The sequence below is a fragment of the Haemaphysalis longicornis genome, unplaced genomic scaffold (assembly GCF_048455015.1).
Source record: "Haemaphysalis longicornis isolate Haplotype H1 unplaced genomic scaffold, Haemaphysalis longicornis Haplotype H1 scaffold_9, whole genome shotgun sequence".
Lineage (NCBI taxonomy): Eukaryota > Metazoa > Arthropoda > Arachnida > Ixodida > Ixodidae > Haemaphysalis > Haemaphysalis longicornis.
Genome location: NW_027526460.1, coordinates 18,934,771 through 18,959,957, shown reverse-complemented (window position 1 = coordinate 18,959,957; position 25,187 = coordinate 18,934,771). Strand labels below are relative to the sequence as shown.

The following is a 25,187-nucleotide window of genomic DNA, read 5'->3' as shown; positions in this document are numbered from 1 at the left end:
AAACGCACAGACAACCAGACGCAAACGCAAGGCAACGCAAATGCGCGCAGTGTGAACACGCGAGTGCCACCCACTGCACTCTAGTGGAAATTTTGAAATAAATCGAATGCATAGTGTGCCACAAAATGCTTCCGAAAGCTTTAGAATGTACCTAAACAAATTAGCATTACGTAACATATATACGAAGAGACAGTTATGACGATATGGCAGATGCTATGGAATCGGAAACCTTCAGTTTCGGCTTCGGATGCGTCTGGGAGGGGTTTAAAAATTGATCACCACTTTTGAAGTGATTAACATAACAGCACATTTTTTTGCTAAATATTCTTCAATAGACCGGGATCTTTGAAATGCTAAATTAAAAGAAAGCCATTTCTTTTCCAAAAAATGCGTTTTTGAAGGTAGTAACCTACTTTAACACGCGCCACTTCATTCTACCTGTGAAGGGTAGCAAACCGGGCTCGGCACCCGGTTAACCTTCACTTCCACCGGGAAACCGTATTCTGTGTTGTCATTTCTAGATTGTCTGGCAGACGGTTTCATTCGCGATTTTCGAACGAGTTTTAGCCTTTTGTGCCGTTTTTTTGAGCAGGCACTCAGGTAAGAATACTCGGGTAGTGCTTTGGACTAATATTGACACCGGACTTTATGGTCATTTGTGACCGTCAGAAGCGTTGGGCCCTGTTAAGGTTGTAGAAAGCGCAGCTTTGCGCGTGAATTCAGGCCCCGGATTTGCGGTACCAGTCTTATTGAACTGAAGAAAGCCACCGCACATGTCCAGATAACACCACCCTCTTATGCATGGATTTTATCGACGACTTCAAGAACCACGCTCGTATTTCTGCTTCATCACAACGCACCCGGGATGACCAATAGTTGTGGCGAGGGTAGGGGAGGTGTGTTAACCAATGCTTGCTCTTGGAATTTTCAGTTGTGTGAGCATCTCATTGTTTCGTAACCACAGTGCAGCACACTCCCGCAGGGGCTTACCACCTTACCACCAGCGAGCCAGGCCACTCAGTACTGAAAGGTGGCCGTCTAAGCCAGTACACCACCGATACCGCGGAGTAAAACTCAAAAACATTTCTCGCTGCGCAACACTGCAAGGAGCACACAGTGCCTTTCAATTTGACATTATTGGTTTACATTCAGAACTCATACGAAGTGCATAGGTGTCCTTCGATTTTCGTCACATTTCCTGTCTTGGACGCAGCGATTGATAACTCAGGTGCATTGTGGCGAAGCACACCGATTTTTGATATTGGGCGACCCCGCTCATCTATCGTAAAGCAACTGAAGAACTGAAACGAACAAGCACAAGTCCATTTTTACTTAATTCAGTGAGCCTAAATATGGGCTAAAGGTCTCACCTGTCAGCGATGGTTGCCCAAAGTCATGTTGACTGCTTCCGCCGGGCCCTCCAGGTCTACCCAGTCCACCGGGTCCACCGAATCCACCAGGTCCACTGAATCCACCGGGTCCACCGAATCCACCGGGTCCACCGAATCCACCAGGTCCACCGAATCCACCAGGTCCCCCAGCATTCGGGGAATCTGAAGGCAGCCCCGGCACGCTGCCGCCATGGGGGACACCGGGACGGCCACTGAAGGGACCTCTCGTTCCAAACGATGGTGCTCTTCCGCCAGTCTGTCCCCCAGGAGCGCCAAATGCTCCTGGAGATCCTGGCTGAAAGCTCCCTGGATAGCTTGGCTGGGAACCGTAGTCCACTCGTCCGGGTACCCTTGGAGACCCTGGCGTGATGCGTGTGAATAGCGGCGCTCCAAGCGCTGGCAGCTGCCGATTTTGGCCTGAACCGGCGCCCCCACGGAATGCCCCAGCGTTGTCGAACGCTGGATTCTGGGATCCGAAGTTGCGAGGGGAGCCTGCGTTAACTCCGGTGGGGAAGGTGGACTTCGATCCTGGAGCCGAAGGCCCCGAGGAACCATCCAGGGGAAATGGGGCTCTGTCATCTTGACCAGGACGGTCGAGGGCTTGGGGGCCGGCAGCGTTGTCTTTCGGTGCTACCTGGGAGGGTGAGAAGATGCCTCCGGACGAGCCCGCTGGTATCCTAAACGATCCTTCATAAGAAGGATGGGCAGGACTGTCGAACCGGTTCGCACCACCGTCGAACTGGCCGAAGGGGTTCTTAGATGGCGCGTAGTTAATGTGTGGGCGAGGCCTGAAGCCGGGAGAACCACCGGGGCGACCTGGTACACGAGATATTTGGACGGGACCAACGGGGACGATGCCAGATGGCGGGGGTCCCGTCTGGAGGCTGTTCGGTGGGCCCTGCGGGTTCAGGTCAGACTCGAAGCCTGGCCGTCCTGGGTAGAGCTCCCCGTCAACAGGCTGATCCAGGGTTAGTATCCGTGAGGTGAGGAGCTCAGCGCCGTTGGGTCGCCTGGAGGCATTTGGCCTGTAGCGTTCGGGAAGCACGTAGCCGGGAGGGAGGCTGGTCGTTGTTTCGGGTGTCGGTTTCTGCGAAGTGTAATAAGGAAGAAATTTCAGGTTTATTATTCCCTCTTGAGGTCCTGCCTTAATAATACCTTAATAACACGAGCGCAGTGTAATGTCCGCGCCTCGCCCTGGGGGCTCGTCCTCGGTGATCAATAAGACCCCGGCACCGAGTATGCCTTTTCTTGCTTCGACCGACCACCCGACCCGATCAGACCTAGTATCTAGAGCTGGTGGCGGGTACTTGAGTGCTACACAAATTGTAACCCGTCTACAAGCAGCTTGTGATTGTGCTTGACAATTTCTGAAGCGGGCAGGGAGCGTTCCACAAATCTTTAAATCTTGTTAGTTTATTTTGAACCAGTTTTATCCATTATACACTGTTCTTTTAGTACGCGTTACGTTCTAGAGCGAGGCATCGGAAAACGAGTGTACGGGTGTTTTAGTACCGCGCCTACATGAGACGACGACGACAACAGGAGACGCTGACAGCCCTTACGGGGCTTCACCTCTCATTAAAAAAATATGTTCAGGAAATGCTACCTTATGAAGACAAACCAGTGGAATGAAGAAGTTCACGAATTGTCTTGAATGGTCACTGGCTCCGACTTGTACAGTTTCTTTTATTTTTAATGAAGGCAAGGATGGAGGAGGGAAAACGTTTATTTATATTTTTTAGTGGTTGGGCGGCACTCCACCGGGGTCAGCAGGGGTGGTACATAAAGTTTGTCCTTTGTTTCACATTTTCAACCCTATTATGTACACAGTTGAGTCCTCAGTGTCCTTATTTTGTTTTTGTTTGTATTGTATACAGTATTTCTGTAATTTTATATTGTTTTCATTGTTTCTTTTTAAAAGGGGGGTGGGGGGGGGGTGGCCTCCGTCAGGGGTTGCAACACCTCTTGCCTTCCTTCCGCCGTTTTGCCTTTTTGAGGTAAAACTTGAAATAAGGTAATTCTACTTCTACACATAAAAACTAGTTTTTAGCGACCACAACCATAAGCAAACATGACATTTCTGATGCGAAAATAATTGTTTGAGTACCTATTTAATGATTATTAACTCGAGACCTGGTTTTTGCCGATTTATTTTATAACAGTGAGGAATGGGCTATGCGAATTTGGGAAACGTGTATAGGTTTTCCAATATTTGTCATTTCTTAAGCGTAATGAAGCTGTCGCGGATACTGAATACCCCGGATACTATCAATCCGAGGAGATTATTCTCTAAGTGCCTCAGGGACCACTCGCCTATAAAATGACTTAGCAAACTTGCCAGTGGATAAAATTACCGCTAGGTAACTGGGAAATCCACGGAGCGTAACAAGCCTCCGTGTAAGTTAGCTCTGTCCCTAACAGCAGGTTAATTCTGCCACCGAAAGAAACGGTTTACAACCAACGCTTCCGTTGCTACCTTAGCAGGCAAAACTTTTGCTTGGGGTGAAACAAGCACCCCCGAAGAAAACATGCGCCAGCCCAACGGACCATAGAAAGAAGCATGATAGGAGTAACACTTCGGAATAAGCAAGGAGCGTCATGGACTAGGCAATAAATGCAGGTAGAAAAGATTGTAGGTCAATTTTTAGAAGTACTGCAGTTGGGCCAGGCATGCAATGCGGAAAACAGACAACCGGGGTAGCAAAATGGATGACAAATGGCGGGACTAGAAGTAAGGGAAGACAAACAGCTTGATATGAAAATTCGGAGTGAATCAACGATGAATTCTCGTAGCCGGGATATCAGCGGTTGTAATTTGTGGATGAGCTCTTCGTGCTGCAGTGTACACGATGATGATGCATGGTAATGATGATTATTATAAGATGACCTTAGGCACAGCAGCCGTCCACTGTTGGATGACGGACTGTTGTAACAAAGTTTGCGTGAATTTTGTTAAATTTTCGAAAAGATTTCTCAAGCTACCTTAATATTTTTTTATTTGTGCTGCAGGTTCTACATTTGGGGGCAAGGTGCCACATAATTAAAATAATATTTTCCGATCCAGAATTTTTTAAAATAAACGCCACTGTAGCGCTCAACATTGATGTTAGTATTTGTGTTAACCACTTGCATTTTGTCGATATAATACTGGCTGAACAAGAGCCAGAACCCCTTCTATGTCATAAAAACAGCATTGCTATTATTGCCTTAATCATTATTTCTCCACTCGCAGTGCACCTTAGCTGCGACTTTGCGCATTAGTAGCCATGATGAAGCAAATGTAAAACTGGGCCTCGCCGCGCAAAAAAGCTGTACATAATACGTAGGATGTTAAGTACTTCATCAAAGAAAGTGACAGCTGACACGTGCCCTAAGACCTGCTGACCTTACAAGATTCGACTGCTGCAGCACGCCGAAGACCGCCTCCTTAAGTGACTCGTCACGGAAACTTCAAAGCGATTGACTCATCCCCCTGCACGCAAACATATAGCCATGAACTCGTTTCCAGAATCCAGGATTCGCTCCGTGCCAAGCACACGGCTAGCCGCAGGGAGCCAAGACGGAAGAGTCTAATCGCCTTTCAAGCGGCGCATGCGCTTTAGCGTGCGTTGACTGCGAGCCTCGTATGCATGCATGCGAGAGTATACGGACAACTCACGGTCACGCCGCCGTCGGCCGGTAACGTGGTCTTGACGGGCCGCGTGGTGGCCGCGTTGGGCAGGGGCTGGTCCGCGGTGGCGGCCCCGCCGGCCGTCGAGACGATGGTGACGTCCGCCGGATTGGACGTCTTCGTGCCGGGCTCGTTGGTCTCGATGTGGGCGCGGAAGCCGTTCTCGTCGGCCTCGTAGAAGACCCGCCTCAGGAGGCCCTCCGGCGTGAAGATACTGTAGGAGCCCACGACGCGACCGGAGCCGTCGGCCGACTCCTGGCGCGTGTGGCCGCCGCCGTCCTCGCCGACCGCCTCGTACTTGAAGCCGTACGGCATGGGAGAGTTGATGCTCTCGCGCAGGTCCTCATGTGTGGGCTGCGCCAAAAGCAAACACGGAGCACGCGGTTATTTCATTATGCGAAGGCGTGAAATCCTGCGGATAAGCTTTCCTTTGAGGGAGGTATCTTCAGGTCAAGTGGTGAAAACATGGGGGGAATTTCATCGTTGCAGTCATTCTAGATCTCCCTTTGCTTTATACCATGGGTGACGGTATCGATGTCACACTTTCCTGGCTGCCACGGCTTCACGTGAAATTCAAAGGGACTAGTGAACTCCGGATGCGTTATACCATAATTTTGAAGACGCAAGAGCATTGCCGATTAGGTAACATTCTCGTTGCACCACTAACCCGCAACCAGAACGTTAGTAACATTTTTTTCTGGACGGACGCTATGTGTACAGACCCTACACTGCATCGCTCGCATATCAGTTCCAAGACTGAACCAAGACAGACGAAAGACCTCTTCACAGAACCTTTGAAGACTCTCAAAAGTTTACTGTTTCCCCTGTACTGATCCCCATCTCCGATTTTCCTAGTGACCCATTCCCCAAAACTTGGGCCATGGGTCCTTTTTTCCGCACTAAAACTAAGACTAGCATTCTCGGCGAAATGATCGGACTAATGCCGTTGTAACAACTCCATCTTTCGTTTAATGTCTATATTAACCCTTTCGGCCCTAAGGGGTGTTAATTGACGCCATCACATAAAAATTCATCGAAACCAAAACTGCTGGTTTTCTGTGGAATTATTCTTCAGTGATGCCAATTGCGATAGACGTCGCCGTTTTTGCGTTTAGCGGAGCTGGGCGCCACAAAGGAGAAGGTCCGGTGAAGTCAAAATTCCGACGTTCCTGCTTAAAAAAAAAAAAAAAAAAAAACAGAGGTCTCAGTTTTATACCCAAGCTTGTAAATCTATAAATACCTGCATTACGAAGCTAATTTCTTGTTTGTATGGTCATGTGGTCATTACGTTGAGGAAACCACGCAAAAAAGACGTTCCTGCTCAATATAAAATTTTTAATTAACAGGTGTTCAAATTACTTGCCTCATAATAGATCAAATAATACTTGCACTACCTGCGCTATTTCTTGTCTGTGGGCTTATGGGGACCCAAAAGGTAAAAAAAAAAAAAAACCCGAAAACATTGTCTTGCTGGAAAAACAAAATTCGTACCTGAAAGGGTTGATGCATTAAAATGCAATTTAACATTGATCTCACAAAAATTGAACTTAATTCGGACTGATCGACAATAACTAACGAATTCGCAAAAAAAAATGCGCTACTTAACAATCCTGGTTTTTGGCCACGTCGGTAACACGGAAACAAGAATATAAGCTAAGATTACTATTTTTATCCCTTTGTTTAAAATCTCTCTGTACGTCTAGCGGCAAAATTTCCTTAAAATCTCGAAATTCGCCATTCCTGCTGCACAAGCGCAATGAATATGCAAACATTTCAATGCAAGGGCCCGTCGGCACAGACCGGAATATCGTGAAAAGCTCAAAGGTGGGGTGTGTAAAATGCGCAGAGTAATTACCCAGTCTCCCGCTACTATATCCGACGCACGACACAGGTGAAGTTGGAGCTAAGTAGCGTCACCTCCACCGCAACTTCCTCTATTCCGGCTTACCTTTACACTGCTTCCTTTAGTACTTACACGCGCCCTGCAAATAAACCCTCAGAAGTGGGCCTCGCATCGCTTGCCCTTTCTATTTAAAGATGTCAACAAGGTTCGGGAGTCGTTGGCGCGCGTGACAAAGATCACGCCGTACGATTAAGTTCGCGTGGCAATTAATTCCACGCTAATTGCACCGACTACCCCACTCCCCTCATCTCGTTAGCCGAAGAACCTCAGCACCCCATCGCAATGAGGCAGGAACCGTGTCGAGACAAAGTAACCACCTCTGAGGCGGCCGTAACAGCTGCGTTGCTCTGCGGTTGTTAATTGAAAGCAGGAGACTCAGAAATAAGCGACTCTGCTGCGCCGGCCTTGTTCGCGAAGACAGTACCAGCTTGATTTGTGGCCACAGTAGCGATTAGACAGATGTCGTCGCGATCGAGGACGTTACCTGGGTCAAAACAACGAAACAAACGAGCTACGCGACTTCATTCAGCCCAGGACATCATCATTGGAAGCCAGGGCGAGGAATATATGCTTTGCGCCTTCGAGAGAGGCTGGTATTTTCGCGAGATGCCGTGGCGTGTACGCGTCCTCATTAATCACTCCGCTGGACGCCTGCGACTTCACGGTTCGTTCGATGGAAGGCAAGTTCAGCGCGTTGGAGCCGCGGCATTAATTGAATGTCAACGCGCACGCACGCGCTAGTCAATCAACCTGTTCGAGGAGGGCGCCGAACGTCTCAGTGCCGGAGGTTGGAACGTAGCGTTACGGAACAAGGGCACCGGCAAGGAAAAGAGAAGGAGTGCGGAAAAAAAAAAAAAAACGAAAGCGAGCGTTGATGCCTGGTTTGACCCCGGCGACGACACCGTCTTGCGGCCTCGACCGAGAAAGAGCCGAAAACAGGGATAGCGAGGGCGAGAGGCGGCGAAAACGTGAGAGTGTGCTAAAAGTGGTTCTCACGCAGAAACTAGCCCGAATGCGGAACGGGAACGGACGGACGCGATGAATGAGAGGGCCCCGGCGGTGGTGGATGCGTCGGCTGCGGAAGCGCGAGACTCGCGGGAACCGGGCCGCGTCCTATACGTGGAACCAGGAGCAAGGGCTCGGCCGAGATGCCACACAAGTGGCCGGCCCGGGAAGATGCGCGCCTCGAGACAAAAGAGCGACACTGCGAAGGCTGTCGCGCTGCCATTGTCTGACACCCCGCGGCCGCCACTTCGAGGATGGTTATAGCCGAGGAAGATGCGCTGGCTATTAACACGAGCCTTGCTAGCGGGCTAATCTAGCTGACAGGAAGGAATTCCTGCCTCCTGTGTCCGTTTTCCCCCCTTGTGAGATAAAGGAAAAAAGGGGTGCTTAAAAACGGAGAGTTGCATTACGGAAGGGCATAGTTGTGGACTGGGCTTCTTGGATGCAACTGCGAGCAATTAAATAAACAAAACTTGTTGAGCTAGTTGGTTCATGCTTACTGTAAAGAATAAAATGGGCGCTAAAGAGACGAAGACGGAATAGGCGCATAGAACACATGCAGGCGCCACATGCCACAGGCGCCACATGCCACATGCGCCACATGACGCCTGCATGTGTTCTATGTGTCTAAATAAATCAAGCACGCTGCATACGCGATTTCATGGGTGAAAGTACTGCTGGACAGCCTAACTGTAGGCTAGGGTGGTTGAATGCAAGGGATGAAAGTGAAGTTAGACGCGTATGATGCGTAACCTCGTTGAAAAAAAAAAAAAAAGCAAGATGCTCGTTCTTTCTAATAGCTGATTCAGCAATACTTTAGACAATGAAACGCAAATCGAGGAATGAGTGAAGGTCTTAAATCCCCCCCCCCCCCCCCCATCCCAATGCTTACTCAGCAAAAAAAGAACTTTTTACGAAGGCAAAGAGTATGGCGAACCCACCCATACGAAATGTTACATGTTAACATTCTCCACACCGTCCTTTTGAAACTATTAGCTTATTGCAAGCGGAGAATCCAACATTCGCTTTTTTTCCATTTCTCATTGAAGTGGGCACGCGCTTACGGTGGTCGATTGAGCGGCCAAGCGCGCCAGCGTCCGAATTCCCTTTCATCGATGTTGATCCGCGTTTAACCCCTTGTATCATTTCGTTCCGCGCCCCAGCGTTGCGTTTAGCGAACCGCGAACGAAATGATACGGTTCATTGATTTACCGCAGCTGGGCGGCGTTTGTATGCAACGAAGAGGCCGTCTCGAAGGTAGCCAGGCTGTAATAGACGGCGGCGTGTTGTACAGACCCGTCCCCTCCAATAAGTATTCACCTCGTCCGCGGGCACGTGAACCCTTGCCGATGCTGGGCCGTGCATAGACCGCCTCCGATAAGTGGGACGCGCAGGCAGCATAGCGGTCTTCTTCTCTTCCAAACTGCGCCCGTCGATTCCGTGTACGCGCACCGAAGGGCGACATTGACCCGCGCCACGTGGTATAATATAATAGAGGCGGGCTCACGACGCTGCCTTGGAGGACGGGTTTCGAGACCGCCGGGCGCTTCTCCCAGCGGCAAACGCGCACTTCCCGTGGGAAGGTGATTGTTCGACGGAGATTGCACACTTCGCCGCGAACACTACAGTGTATACGAACGTTTTCGCCCGCTCTTATTGCGGTTCCGCTCTCGCGAGAGCTTTCTTCTCGTGACCGGAAGACCTGAGAACAGTACCACAGTTCGGTAATCGATTGGCTTTACGGTCGGCAATGCTCTGGCGCCGCCGGTGCCGCGGTGTAACACGCGGAGATAACGGTTGATGATCGATTAGCCCTTGTCACTGAACAATTATGTTGGGCGAAGATTCGAGGGCAAACGAACACGGCCGTTTCTTCGTTGCGGGGAGCTGTTTCCGTTATCAAACAAAGACCTCTCCGAAGCTCTCGAATGAAAACCGGCTTAAATATTTTGAGACTAATGCGAAGCGGCTGGTATCAGCTGCAAAGGGGGCCTTTGTTAAAGCAAAATAATACACACGTTATTCCTTTGGCAGTGTTGATAATCTATCGAAATCTAACTCAGACCTTCGATAACTTGCATTTAAACACACTTGCTTTTGATGGTTAGGCAAGCAGAATACAGTTTCTCAGGGCCGCAACTTGTGCGGTTGTCGCTTCGGCTGAGACATCATACTGCCGATTCTCCTTTAATGACGCTGAGCCTCATAATAAGCTCTTTGTATTTCGTTCAACCCTAAATCATTTCAAAGTTAAAGGACACCCATAGATATGGAGCCACATAAGGCGGCAGCTAGCTTAGTGTCAACACCAAACCGATATTAACCCGCCGCAATGGCTCAGTGGCTGAGGAGTTGTGGTGCTGAGCACGAGGACGCGGGTTCGATTCCCTGCCGCGGCGGCCGCTTTTCTGATGGAGGCGAAAAGCGAAAACGCCCGTGTGTACGAGATTTCCGCGCATGTTAGAGAACCCCAGGTGGTCAAAATTAATCCGGAGCCCTCCACTACGGCGCGCCTCATCGCCTGTGAAGTGTCGGCGCGTTAAGCTCCACAAACAATGAATCAAAAGCGGAATTAGGTCTAGTGAGAGCAATAAACACGACATAGTGTGTACGCAGCGTTGCATAAATCTTGCTTCGTAGTTTTAATTATTTTTTCGAGTCTAGGTTAGACAGCTTCAAAGGCGGTATTTACTTGCCACGGCCATGCGCCGAGAGTCCGCTATAAAGGCTGTAAGCGAGTGACTCGCAGGAATAAAACGAAGCAACGCGCCAGCCTTGGAGGAGAAGGTTCGCTCCACACGAAAGCAAGGGTCGAAGCAACAACCAACATAACAGCAGAAAGCACGCCTCGAAAACGATCTCGGGAGCAACGGGTTGACTGGCCGGTGCCGCTCGCGTATGAAGCCCTCGACGGTCGCCCTCTTGATGGCCGAGGAGACGCTAAGCGCCGAGTCGCTGCTCTCCCCTTAATTGAGCCCTTGCGTGATGCACGTTGGGCGATTCGTTCCGGTGCGTCGACAGCACGCGAAGGCCTGCGCGCGCGCGTGGACGCGTGTGCGGTCTGCAACGACAGCCTGTGCGCCGAAAGTTTACGTTCTATCTTGTTGCTGGCTGATAGTTGAGCGGGCTGAATTTTGAAGCGCTGACGCAGTGTTGTTTACTTCGTATCAAGCCACCCACTGAATGCTCGAGAAAACCGCTTAGGGTAGCAGTTTGCACATAAAGGTTGGGTGTACCGTTAGCGCTGACTGGGGCCTCCACTTTTCACGTTTACACCTTTTATGACTGCCATTGAACGATTATTATAAGGGCAGCACATTATGGTTTTGCGGTTATGTTTATATGTAGGCTGGAACGCGAGATTTTATTTTTGTATGGGAGTTATGACGATGTTGTGCGTGCAAAGTTAGCACGCATATACGTGAGGTTTTATAAGCCTATCATATTGGGTAAACCACGGCGACTCAAGTATGGATCCAAGGGGTGCCTGTAGACCGCATGTGCATACGTAGCTGATGTTCATTGCCGTTTATAAGATGTCTCTCCTAATACGAGGGAGGTGCCGCGGAGTTTTTCATCTCGAACAAGAACTCTGTCTATAGGGTTTAACGCCTTATTCAGTAGTTCCTGACGAGTTCATACAACTAGGGTGCATGTTGACGTACCCAGCTCTCCACGCCTCGAAATGCGTTTCGGGGTAGTCAGTGAGCAAACTGCTTTTGGCTGTATACGTATGTTTGTGCATGTGCGAGCATGTGTGCTTGTGTGTAATCTTTTACGAGGGTGGAGGATGAGGAGCAAAGATGTCTCTTTAATCCTGCAGCCTATGTTGATGTCTAGCCACATGGCCTGACCTGACGCAACCGTTGGTCGCAGGATTTACATCTGAGCAAGCGGGGTTGCGCCCGGAGGTGACGTCAGGTCGCGTGAGCGTGCAATCTAGTCAAGCGAGCTCGGTTGGAGCAACGGACGCTAACGACTACGGCAGGTCAAGCGCCGGACGTCGTCCTCACGGCACAAGGCCGTTGCTCTAACAGGCCAAGAACCGGACGCGTCCTTCGCACAACTACCCCAAGAACTGAATCATCTCAGCCTTCCCAGCATGCTGTGCATACAACAGCAGGGTAGTGACCAACCGTGAACCAACGATCCCTCAGAGTTTTTTTTTTGTTTGTTTACATTGTTTTCTCTCCTTACCATCATCATAGATTATATCTTGCCCGTTAGAATCTCGTTGTCTTACCACTGCGCCGTGTTTGCTCAAAGAGACATCGTTTTTGTGATCACGCGAGGCTTGCGGGTCTTCCCCACAGGCACGACTCACCTGAGTAACGGGCTGAGAGAATCCCGCCGACAGTAGAGCGGCCGCAAGGAGCAGCTGCAGCGACCGGGCCACCTGCGAGACGCAAGACAAAGCGAGTGACGTGGGAGTGAATGGGTGCAAAGGCAGCGTCTTTCTTGGGGCACATTCTAAGTCACGTGTTGTAATCTCCGTACGGGTTTCATTTGAATATTCGAATCGCATTCTGATCCTAGTTTTGAAATGACGTTACGCCCATTGCTTGCAGCCAAAACATGCGGCTTAATTTTCAGTGGGAAAAACATGTCAACAAAATAGCCTGGCGTTGACAAAAGAATCCAGTAGCTGTTGTGAGCCTCCGTCACCCCCCTTCCCCGAATACTTGTTTTATGCCCGTGGAACTTGTTGCTATTGTACGTGACGTTCTTAGGAGTGCATCTATTAAGCCACAAAAGCTGATACAGCCGGGAAAGTACACGAATAAAACGAGCTTGTGTTCGTGCAAGAAAGTTGTTGTCGGCGATCATCAATTATTTTTCTGCTGACTCGTGCGACGCTCGGTGGAAAATATCCGGCTTGCATAGAAGCGCGCCTGCTACATTAGTTTGGTACGCGGGAAGAACAACAGAAAAGCGTAGATCAGAGGAGGGTTATTTTATGCTTGTTCGTAGCTTTCACGTCCAAGTCAGTCGCAAATAATTGATCATAAAGAGGCTGGAGAAGAGAGTTGCCAACGTTTTCTAGATTTGTCATCAAGGAATGATTCGTGGACATAAGCGAACATTCATTTCCATTAGGCACGCAGAAAAGACGGCTAAACGACAGTCATTACCTACGCCGTGGAAACTTGCGTATAGGAGGAAGTACCTCAGAGCCGACGGGCCTCTCGGGTTGCGCAACACTCTTCCAGGCGCGCCAACTTCCCTCCAAACCACCATGGTGTCCAAGCAACTACAGGCTGTGTTGTTTCTGCACACAATATGATTGCTTCTGTCTAACTACTAACTATGCGGTGGCTGTTCTTTTATTTTTCTGGGGCAGTTAGAAAAACAGGAAATTCGGTCTGTTCCAAGAATCCGCGACGCTTACAAACCCCCGTGTGGTGTCGCTTTAGCGCCCGTGCACAAAGGTGAGCCTTTAGCAAAAGTATTGCTTCGACGCTGTAAGCCACACATTTGTCTGTTCGCGTGGTTCCTGAAAAATGGCGAAGTGTGCTTAGCTTTAACCAAGTATAGAAAATGGCTGCGTATCTGCTCCTTTCGTTGCAAGTGTCGACGGAAGACGATAGTCGACTGGCGCCCCTGCCAAGTAAATGCATCCCTTCTCTTTCCCGTTCACCTCTCAAGCTGTTCCTCTCCCGTCTCGTTCCTTCCAAGATAGCACGCTAGAGGTTTGCTCAAGTCAATTTAAATTTACCGCGTTCGACTGCTACAAGTCGGGTGCCTCGATGCCAGCGCTGCCATATGGCGGAGGCGCGCGTAAATCAAGGCACCCGACTACAAGGTTTATAAAACCACATTGCCCTACTCCACGAGCATTCCAAGGGGAACGCAGAACCTATCTATTGAAACCTTTCGTTGCTGTTGCCGTTTGATTTTTTCGAATTCCGCCAGCTGTAGCGCGGGCAACAGCAGGCGACGGTTTTCTGCAGTTGATGTAATATTTCATTGGCGATCGCAATAACCAAGCATCCATAAGTTTTTCAATAAAGGGACACTGCAAATATCACTTATGTATTGATTTTCTGCCTTATATTTGCGTAATGTCTTGTTCTTGTTCAACAATGTTGACAAGTATGAACATTAACACCGGACTAAGGCGTTTAGGTTTGGCAGTGAGTATATAAGACTGCTGCGCAGACAATGTTTCGCTTTGGCCGGCTGGCTGAATCGATTGGCAGACGGACAGACAGACAGACAGACAGACAGATAGACCAAAATTTTCCCGTTAAAGTAGCCCAAGAAAGACTATCATCTTTAAACAAAGTGCTTTATATCTACAGATGTCCACCTGCTACTGCAACGTGCTAACTCAAATTGCCTTAACTTCTCTGCAATTCCACCGGCGTGACCAGCTTCCGTTGGAGTGCTTGGTGTGCTAGAATAGGACAATGCCCAATACTTTCTATTCTGCTTTTACTGCTTTGTTTTTCCATTTTCTGCCTTTGTTGTGGTTCGGCGGACCCACCATCATAACCATCAACCTATCTGTGCCCACTACAGGACGAAGGTCTTTCCCATGGACCTCCATCCACTCCTGTCCTTCGGAGAGCTATTCTATGCTCGAACTTCCGGCTCTTGAAGCTAAGGACACGTGCGCGCACGTTTCTCCTTCGCCTGACACCTTTTGTCTTCCCCGTTTTTCGGCGATGTTCGATTGCCAACGACAAGTCATACTATACGATAAGAACGTTCAGTTCGAAAGCCACTCGAAGCGATTATTCATCCTTTGTTGACTCGAAATGTCTGACATCGCTTAGCGCTGTTTCTCAACCGCGAACGCGCAGATCGTTCTAAGCGGCCAATATATCCGGCGCATCTCACGCCCGCCGCCGTCAACTGGGCGCGGCTCTGAAGAGGCCCTTCAGCCGCACTCGAGACGAGTGCGCGCTCGAACAGAATGATGACCGTTGCCCGCCGTAACGAGTAAACAACACGCGCCCACTCCTCCCACGAGAGAACTCGCCCGCACGCACCCTTCTGCTCGTCCACGTCAAGCAGGGCGGGGCGACGCATATCGTCCCAACGTCTTGCACGGAGCGCCAACAAATTTAGACGGGCATGCGATTCCCGGTGCGAGAGAAAGTTGGAGTTGACTGCATCGTCGTAGCCTTAACGGTATAAAGTACCGGCCAAGCCGAAGCGAATAGAAGACGGAGAAACCGGAGAGAAAACCAGCTGTGAACGGTGTTTGATACAGGCGTCTAGGAGGCTTTTTTTTAAAAAGCGGAGGAGCCGGTAAATGCATTGCGAATCTCGTGAAGTCCGAAGCGTACATTAACCGAGAAGCACGTAATTTTCAAACGCGCTACGTTTCCACTACATTTAAAAATATTATCTGCAAGTGTCCATCTGTTTCTTACGTAAACGACGCTTTGTGTACGTAACAGAAATTCAGATGGGTACATATACGTCGCAGGGTAAGTGTGAGAAGCGGTACAGGCTATGTGTTAGCAAGTGGACAATCGCCCTCTTCTGGGTGTGCATCCTATCATAATCGCATCACCTTAATCTCGGCGGCGACAGTGTCATCGACATCGCAATAAAGGTGATGTCGATGACACTGTCGCCGCCGTGGAGCCTCAAAATTCCGCCTAGTCTGTGTGTCTTATATATATATATATATATATATATATATATATATATATATATATATATATATATATATATATATATATATATATATATATATATATATATATATATATATATATATATATATATATATATATATATATATATAGGGAGTAGTAGAACTTTGAAGATGGTAGAGAACACAAGAGAAGAAAAACTTCGAACAAGGTAAAAGCACGATTGTGGCCTACGTTTCAGCAAAGAGAACTTGCTTTCCCCTTTTTCTTCTCTTGTATATATATATATATATATATATATATATATATATATATATATATATATAGACCTGAGGAAGACCTGTCTCAGGTCGAAACGTTGGAAATAAAGTCTCCGAAGAGCGTACTTCTACTTTGTGCGTATTCCTGCAGCAACTAAGGACTCCACTTCACAACTATATATATATATATATATATATATATATATATATATATATATATATATATATATATAGATCATCATCATCAGCCTATCTGCGCCCACTGCAGGGCAAAGGCCTCTCCCATTATTCTCCAATTACCTCGGTCCTGTGCCAACTGTGACCAATTTATCCCCGCAAACTTCTTGATCTCCTCTGCCCATCTAACTTTCTGCCGCCCCCTGCAGCGCTTTCCTTCTCTAGGGATCCACTCTGTTACCCTTAATGACCAGCGGTTATATTGCCGTCGCATTACATGCCCTGCCCACGTCCATTTCTTCTTCTTAATTTCTACTAATATGTCTTTAACACCAGTTTGCTCCCTGACCCACTCCGCTCTCTTCTTGTCCCTTAATGTTACACCTATCATTTTCCGCTCCATTGCCCGCTGAGTCGTTCTCAATTTAAGTTGAACCCTCTTAGTGAGCCTCCAAGTTTCTGCCCCGTAGGTGAGTACCGGTAAGATGCAGCTGTCATACACTTTCTTCTTCAGCGACAATGGTAGGCTGCTATTCATTATCTGAGAATGTCTGCCATATGCACCCCACCCCATTCTGATCCTTCTAATTATCTCTGCTTCATGGTTGGGATCTGGGGTCACAACTTGGCCTAAGTAGATATTCAATTGCCAATTTCACGGTCACAATATATGTATATATATATATATATATATATATATATATATATATATATATATATATATATATATATATATATATATATATATATATATATATATATCTCAACGTTTATTGAAATGTAGAAAAAACACCCGGGGGTCTCTTGGTAGTGCATCGACCCCCTTAGGGGTAGCGATAAGTTAAGGTTCACGACGGGTATGGGTGGGAAATAGCAAGGGAAAAATAGTGGGTCGGGATATGAAATGCAGGAGAGTGTCCCACACTGCCTTACACGGACATTTTCGTCGTTGAAAGTGGCCTGTTCCTACAGGATCCAAGGGAAAATTTGTCCGTCCGTACATCTCAACCTATCGCCATCGTCCTCACCTTTACCGCATCTTCACTAACTGGCGATTGATGACAGGTATCCGGCTCTTCATAAGAGAGGCTGATGAACCCGGCCCTAGGTGACTATAGGAGCAAGGATCGAGGTCTGGCTCCTGGTGAGCGACCGTTGCTGATTTCTGGACTCTAGAGTGAAGTGTCGCGCGAGTTGTTCCTCTAGAAAACCGGGACACTGATCCGCCTAGTGAGGAACAATAGCATGCCACCCAGTACCCATAGTAGTGAAGATGGGATAGAGAAGTGCGCGTGGGTGTGTCAGCGCGCATGACCTGTCATTACACCTTGCCTTCGCACTGCGTGCTCCAGTAATCTAAGTAGCATTTGTACGCAATGAAGATAATTGTTTTTATGTTCTCTATCGTTTCGGGAAGGGGGTAGGGGTAATATACTTCAGCTGGATTTCGAGCCATGGAAGTCTGCGGATTAATTCATACTAAGTTCATCACTGCCCCCCCCCCCCCCCCCCCCACTTGAACATGCGATGTGTGCATGCTAAACGCCATGCAGTAAAGCCAACCTTAAAGGGAAGGTGAAGCGGTTTTAGAATTAAAAGAAAAGTTGACTATCAGCAAGTACACATTGAATAGTTCATGTGTACGAAATATTTTCGTAATACATGCAATAGAAGCGGCGCAATGAGCAAACAAAAGTGGCCCGATGCCCCGCCCCCATCTCGCCGCGCGATGCCGGAAGACCGAAGAGCGCGGGCGAAAACCGGCTGAAAAACGTCATACCTGGACTTCCGGCCGGATCGGCCTCCCCGGCCATGCTCTTTTCGCCGTGTTTCCTTGTGAATGATACTTGTTGTTGTGGTTGATAGCACTCATTTGTACAATTTTCGTGTTCAAAAAGTATGCACGAACGCCAAACGAGGCATACGTTATCATGCCGTATTGCTAAGCAGAATAATGCCACGCCGGGATGCTTGATAACTTACGGAAGCGACAGCCGAGGTGGCTGTGCTTGATCACAGAGAGTATACTACACTACGTTAAATACTTTGTAAACCGCTCCAATGCGGGTTTTTTTTTTTTTTTTTTTTTTTGATGCGGCGGACGTGAATGTTCACATTAGATTCTAGATTTAGGAAGGATGGGGAATACTGCTGTACTTTGGCCGGGGATGTTTCGTTCCATTCCAGAAACCAAGTCACATTTGTTCAGGAAATACTTGTTTCGTTAGACGCGTCGGTTTTCTTTCCCTATGCGCTCAGGACAGTGTTAAAAAAAAACATTTTTTTGGTGAAACTAAAACAAGGGGCCAATCCTGACAGAAGTTCTCTCCCGGCTAAGAGGTAAACAGTATTCCTACGAAGTAAAAGAACCAAGACAACCAGATTACTTATTTTGCAAGTATACATGTCACGATAAGGTGATGTTTGTCTGGAATTAAAAAAAAAAAACACCACTCCGAACCACCACCGTGCCATAATGTGTGTTGACTGCGGGGGCCTAATTATTTGCCCAAGATTCCGTGTGCTTGCATATTATAACATGGCAAGCACTTGTTGTCACTGAACCTCAAGTGTGCTCCAGTGATCGTCGGTGATATATATAATGATGATACTAAAAAAATTAGGAGCGAAGAGTAACTATACGGCCTCTGTCCGACTAGCGCGGTAAATGCTTAAATCTAGAAATGCTGAAACAGGCCAACGATTCATTATCACAAACGTTAGGTGATTGTTACCTAAAGTAACGTAACTACAACGTAACTGCCTTGTCCGACTGGTCTGTTAATTATAACGAGGTGGCCGGAATATTGTAGCAGAATGCGCAACGCACAAGCGAAAATCAAGCCCTACTACAGCCAATAAAGCTGAGCAGGCACTAGTATGCTGCAGTGTTTTCAGAATAAATGCATGTGAAGCAGTAAGACGCCACTCATCGAAGTGCAGCTAGCAATCGCGGAGGCGCCGTAGCGCCGCTGCCGAAATGTCGCGCGCGTGTGGGTCTGTGTACGGGTATGAGTAACGGGGCTGGGGTGGGCGACAACGAACAAAGGAAATGCGGAAGCAGAGTCTGCTTGTTGGTTTATGCGTGTACCGGCAAGATGTGTCTCGCATATACGTTTACAGCGCATGAACGCTATTTTTTGCGAAGTGCACGTACGTGCTCTTTGCTGGTAGATTGTTTATAAAACGCCCAATATTCTTCGGCATAAATGGTTTTGTGTATATTATGAAACAGTTAAGGCAGTACCTAATATTAACATAAGGTATAAAATCCCCCTATGCTGGTTGCCTAATTCAAAAATATTTTGATGGAACCCACTAGTCGACGTCACAGTCACTGCTTTGGGGTTCTCTGTCGTTTAAAGCAAATTTAAGCTCCAAGATAATTGAACCAACAGCATGGGAAATTATAAAACAAACTTCCAGTCATGTGCGAAAATTAAACTGCAAGCTAAATTGCCGCAAAGGCAACCGTGCGATCGTTCGCAATGCTTCCAACAACCCGCGCGGCCGAAGGGTGTCCTCCTTTGACGTCATGACTGGCGCAACCAATCAGGGGCGTCAAAAGACGAAAAGCGCGCGTCTTTCAATCGGGGCCGCGCTTTTTGCAAGATAAATGCCACTTGAACTCATCTACGATAAATTTCAATGTGATATTCGGAATCAGCGCGCAAGAAACTATATAACTGTTAATCTAACTCAAATTTTTTGGAAAGCGCTTCAGCTTCCCTTTAAGGAGCTGTGATGATAATGACCAGAATTGATGTTAGCAGGTCTATGGGTAGGGTACGGCTGATTTGTGCGGCTGAAGAGCCGGAGGTTAGACAGGCACGCGCTCATGAGCGCAAAAAATTAATAATTAAAAATTAAAAAATTAATAATTAAATGCTAAAAAATTAAAATTAAAATAAAAGGGGTATAGAAGCAACATCATATTAATAGACAGTGACGGTGACGTATAAATAGAAGCAACATATAAATTTGAAAAAAGAAAAAAAAACAGAGTGTAGGCATACCTAGAAGCGATATTTCACATAGATGTACAACATGCCTCAGGCGTGTTGCATTGCGCGTTTACCATCAAGCTTCTTCGCGTGTTTACGTTTTTGTTCAAGAAACGGATGTTTGATTTTTTACTTATTTGTCTAATTTGTTGTTAGCCACTCTTGAGGTGTATAGCCACTTTTGAGGAAGTGTCGTCTAACACCTCCGTCAACTTTATTAAATTTTAGAACAACGCAGAAGTTTTTTTTTTCTTTCCCTAGTCGCAGATTTCGGCGGACGTTAAAGATCCCTTGGTGGTCAAAATTAATCCGGAGCCCTTAGCTACTACGGCATGGTACATAGCCCAAGTGTATACCTTTGCCGCGTTAACCCTCAGAATTTCACTGGTGAACAAATGCCGCCACACGTGATCACTTTCGATGTCGTCACACACCGCCATCAACTTTTTTTAAATCTTGGAAAAACACAGATGGCTTTTTATTTTCGTTCCCTACTCGCACACTCCCTTAGGTCTTCCTGCAAAACGGAGTAAAAACGTGTGCACGCAAATATGAAAGAGTAGAGTGGATACTCGGGTTCACAGCTCGAGGTTTTTGCAAACAACGCATTTTGATTACGGTGCAATGGATCATTCCAGCTTGCACCGTAATCAAAAGGCATTTTTTTCCGGTTCACAATGAGTTCATGGCTACCTTAATATGTATGAGCATATGTATGAGTGTCATCAGGTCGTGCGTTGGTAATGAACAGTTATCGACCACAGTGGCTCAATGGCTAAAGAGCAGTGCTGCTGAGCACTATGACGCGGATTCGATCCCGGCTGCATGTAGTTGCCGCTTTGTAAACGGAAGTGACAAAGAAAAATCCCGGGCCATCTCCACTAACGTGAAACATGGGGAGGGGCGAAGCAAGCATGCAGTGTAAAAGTGTATTATTAACGCCTTAGCGTTTTTACCAACGGAGATGAAACCGTTTGGGGGTAGAGGTATGCAGTTTTGCCGTAAAAGTCTCTTGTCTTTGAAGCAAGAAGTTCTCTATCGCGAGGCGTAAACGAGTGTCCCGGTGTCTTTTTAGTACGCGTTACGAAGCGCTCCAGCGCGAGGCGTAAACGAGTGCGCCGGTGTTTGTTTAGTACGCGTTACGTTCTAGCGCGCGGTGTAAATGAGTTTCCCGGTGTTTTAGTACCTTGACAAAATGGGACAACGATTACGACGAGACAGAAGATGCCAACAGCCCCAGCCCCTAAAATACCGTGTGTCAATTTTTCGGCGGACATTAAAGGTCCCCAGGTGGTCTTAATCCGGAGCATACAACGCGCCTCCTAGACCTTCGCTGCGTTAAACCCCAGAATTTGACTTCGGTAGTGAACAGGTGCCGCTACACGTATTCCCTGACAGGGACGTTAAACAGAAGCTTTTTCCATCAACACAGCAACCAGGACCCTCCTGCGAAGGAACTGTCCATTTTTGTTGCAAAAGTCGTCAGAAAGATAACAAGCGTAGCGTGTTTGGAGTATTTCCTCGCGTTAAAAAAGTGACTTGTGCGTCGCTTATAAACTTCGATGACTCGTAAAAATACAGCCTGAGATGACTCGGGACCTTGCTGCGCAATGGTTTCAACATAATTGCCCCCTTCTATACAATATATGACAATCGCATAACCGCACACTTCATCGCCAGGAGAGAAGCGAGACCCTTGATTATAGCTTTTAAAGCCTCCCGCGCAGGAAGTTATGCCACTTGCGCTGCTCACACAGTGAGTACGTTGCGAAACGTTTCGAAGAAATAAAAGAAGGAATGTTACCTCACCACAGCTCCGGCGAGCCAATCCAGAGAGCTGCTACCGGTTACTAGTAGCGATCACGAATGTGCCGCTAGTTACGCATACGGCAAAAATACGGTCCGTGGTCTCGGTGCAATTCGTACTCGCGCCTATGTATGCCAGCGATGATCACCCCCGCTGTATCACTTCTTTGTTCCAGCCTCCGTAACGTAACTTAGTGCGCCCGAAAATTTCGCAAGCCCAGGCGTTACGTCTTCGAGCAAATATCCCAGACAATTGGCAATTGGTACAAACCACGCGGGAGGACCCGCGGCACCGCATTGATGCGACAGTTAGCTGTGAACGGCATGTTGGGAAAGCAGCGCTCGGAGGTCGCCGTTACGGCTGATCCAGCGATCAGAGGTCGAGAGTAAGCTTCTGCGAAGCGACGGCACAACAGAAAGATCAAGTATAAACAATGTGCAAAGGGTCAAGCGACCAACACCGCTCCTCAGGCCCGTGACGGAGCAAGAACAAGGCAGGAGGGGCAACTTCGCGTCTTATGGTAAGCTAGTGATGCCACAAGCGCTTGACGCACGGTAAGCTAGCGGCATCCGCAGCGGGAGAAAAAAACTGCGGGGACGACACGATCGGCATTCCGCTATGCCGTCATGGAGGGAATGTGGGCGCTATCATCTCGTCCATCAGGTGCCATCTCCTTCGTCATCGCATCTGTGAAGCTCCATAGTCCGCGTTAGTTTTCATTGTGACATATCTAGTCGCTTGCCCACGCCCGCCGCAACGGGTGTTTCGCCTCCTATACACATTCTTGCTCCGTGATCGCAGTGCACCGGTCAGCAGACGACGGTGATGCAAGTCTCGTTTGCGGAGCTGACGTGACGCGGTTTCCTCATAGCTGTCCACGCCGCCCTTCTGCTGTGGCGTCTGGGAAGCGTGATGCGGCATCGAAAGATAAATAGACGAACGTGTTGCAGGAGAAACGCTTCGACACGTGGACTACCGGCTTGGTTGGTTGTGCAAATTGCGTTTGGTTTGTCGCCGTTGTTTCTCGCTGTTTCTGGTGCTGCTTTTGAGCTTATATTTCGTACTCGATAACGGCCGTACTGTCGCAACTAATGACGGCAGCTGACTGGCATGAGGAAGAGGAAGGACGCATGGATGCACATCAAGTCAGCGAAAGAACTCTCTAGGTTTGAAAACTTTTCCGACATTGTCTCGCCGTCTAAAGGGGCCGAGAAACAATTTACTAAACGACTAAAACATTTTTTTGGAACGTTGGGGAATGAAGACATCCATTCGTAACTTAATGTTAGCACGAAACACCTGAACTAAGTTTGTACGCATAGCGGAAAACTCAGGGACTCACTCAAACTACTATAATGTTCGTTAATTTGTGCAAAATTGTCTCGCGCAGTTGGCATAGGAGGTGAAAATTGCTTCGTGATGAACATAACGTTTTAAAGATGGGTTTACTAGGTTTCAGATAAAAGCCATCGGCCATAACCCTACACGCTGCAAATCTGGAGATTGCGGGCACATAATAGTTTAATATTTATTTTAATGCATCTCGCTTAATTAGTAAAATACGTTCTTGCTGTAAGGCAAATGTAGCCTTTGTAAAAATAGTTCACCAGGTTTCTGAAAGGATCAATATGTGGCGAATTTTGCTATTGGTAAAGAAATTCAAGATACCAGATTGGTGCTAAAATGTGAAAAAATACTGTTCCCTTTGGCTTTCGCAAATTGTAGCACGTTGAAATATTACGACAGCCCACAGCGGAGTCACGAGGCATCAAAGACTACAAAAAAGCTCATCTGAAGAAGCAATGCCATGTACGACACAAAAAAATACACCGCATGATTTATTCCTATATACCTTATACCACTGATAGAGCTCAGCACCGGCGCTCCGAGAATCGTCGTAATTCCTGCGGAAGCACGCTGACTGCGGAACGTCGGCATATATCGACGAGGCCACACTGCCGCATGTGCGTTGGCCTGTAACGGCTCCTCGTCCTATATAAGCCTCCGGGTTCGTCGCGCATATCCGACCGACATAACTTTGGCCAGCCCGCTTACGTATACGGGGGAGATGCTTGCGCACGAGCAAACGCCGTTGGAGCCATGACCCGGCGTGCGGGGTGAAACCCGGCGTCAGGGTTGTTGCCGCCAATGCCACGTGGTTTATCCCGCTCCAAGACTGGACTGCAGTTGTGTATCGCTCATTGACCCTCGCCTGGCCCCTCCAACGTTCGCTTGTGTATATAAAAAAGAAACAGACGAAGTACGCGGAGCTCATCTTACGCCGGGGATACGGGGGAGCGTGCAGGGACTATAAATTTTTCCCCAACGTCGGAAATGAGGCTTCTGGCAGCAATCGGTGGCGCCGATTGAACGAAAAGTGCCTCGACTCGCTTTTGACCGGCGGCGCTGTTAATGATGTATCGACGACCATGCATCATGCGCGGAGTCGTAACAGTTTGCTGTTGTAAACGGGACGTCTGAATATAATGTGAACTTGTACCGTGAAGATTTGCAGCTTTGTGAAGCAACGGGCGGTTTTTGGTGCCTAAAAAGCACTTTTGGACAGTAAACGACAGGTTCCTGATAAGACGTGGTATAGGGACGTCGGATACCGTCAACTCCGCAAATAAACTAGTGCAACAGTAGAATTACTGTTGCCAACGATTCAATAGAGAGGGCTAGTTGGTACGTATGGTTTAGGGGGGCAAAAAAGTGAAATTTTATCCAGAAAAGTGGAGGACGCGGTTAAAAGGCGTTTCGTGCCTTGGCCACGTCCATCATCAGCCTAGTCAAAACTGGAGTTTTCTCTGTAGTGTTATACACTTATTTATCGTTCCCTGTGGGGGGGGGGGATGTCGTCACCACGTCAGAAATCAAAACCAGTGACTCGATTACCAACTCTAGCTCTTTGAACTATATCACCACAGCCTCTTAGACTTCATTGCTGAAAACCACTTGTTCCAATACTTTTAGCCATACCCGCCTCCACCGTACTATGCTTCAGAGAAAACATTCGACAATAAACAGAATCGAGTGAACAAGGATATAAGGAGTCAACCAATAATGTTCGGGGGTTTGTGAGCACGCGTCCGGGCAGTAATGGACAGCACTGATCTCGTGCTTAAATCAACGTTGGAGGGACAGATAACGCGTCGCTTATCAGACGAAACTACTGAATCCTGTCTGCTTGTTTCTCCTTACACGGATACGAACAGGCCATAGTATCGAGCGATACTAGGGAGAGCGTTGGATTTCGAAAATGTTAATAAATGATGTTTGCGTGAGAACGGCAGCCTTCTTACAATGCAGATTTTAGGAAGTCATTAGCGGACTTACAGACGTAACTTAACGTCACTCGCT

At 47.9% G+C, this 25,187-nt stretch overlaps 2 protein-coding genes across 4 annotated transcripts in view; one reads left to right on the top strand and one right to left on the bottom strand.

Moving 5' to 3' along the window:
* LOC144152252 (uncharacterized) overlaps nt 1–25,187 on the top strand; it is a 253,626-nt gene that overhangs the window by 14,740 nt on the left and 213,699 nt on the right. The gene's annotated exons all lie outside the window — the stretch shown is intronic.
* LOC144152251 (uncharacterized) overlaps nt 1–25,187 on the bottom strand; it is a 72,719-nt gene that overhangs the window by 23,256 nt on the left and 24,276 nt on the right. For all 3 annotated transcript variants that reach the window (XM_077683485.1, XM_077683484.1, XM_077683483.1), the window contains exons 2-4: nt 12,294–12,365; nt 5,050–5,415; nt 1,371–2,478 (exon numbers count right to left, since the gene is read on the bottom strand). In XM_077683485.1, the coding sequence (XP_077539611.1) occupies nt 1,371–2,478; nt 5,050–5,415; nt 12,294–12,365 (1,546 nt within the window). The remainder of the gene's footprint in view (nt 1–1,370; nt 2,479–5,049; nt 5,416–12,293; nt 12,366–25,187) is intronic.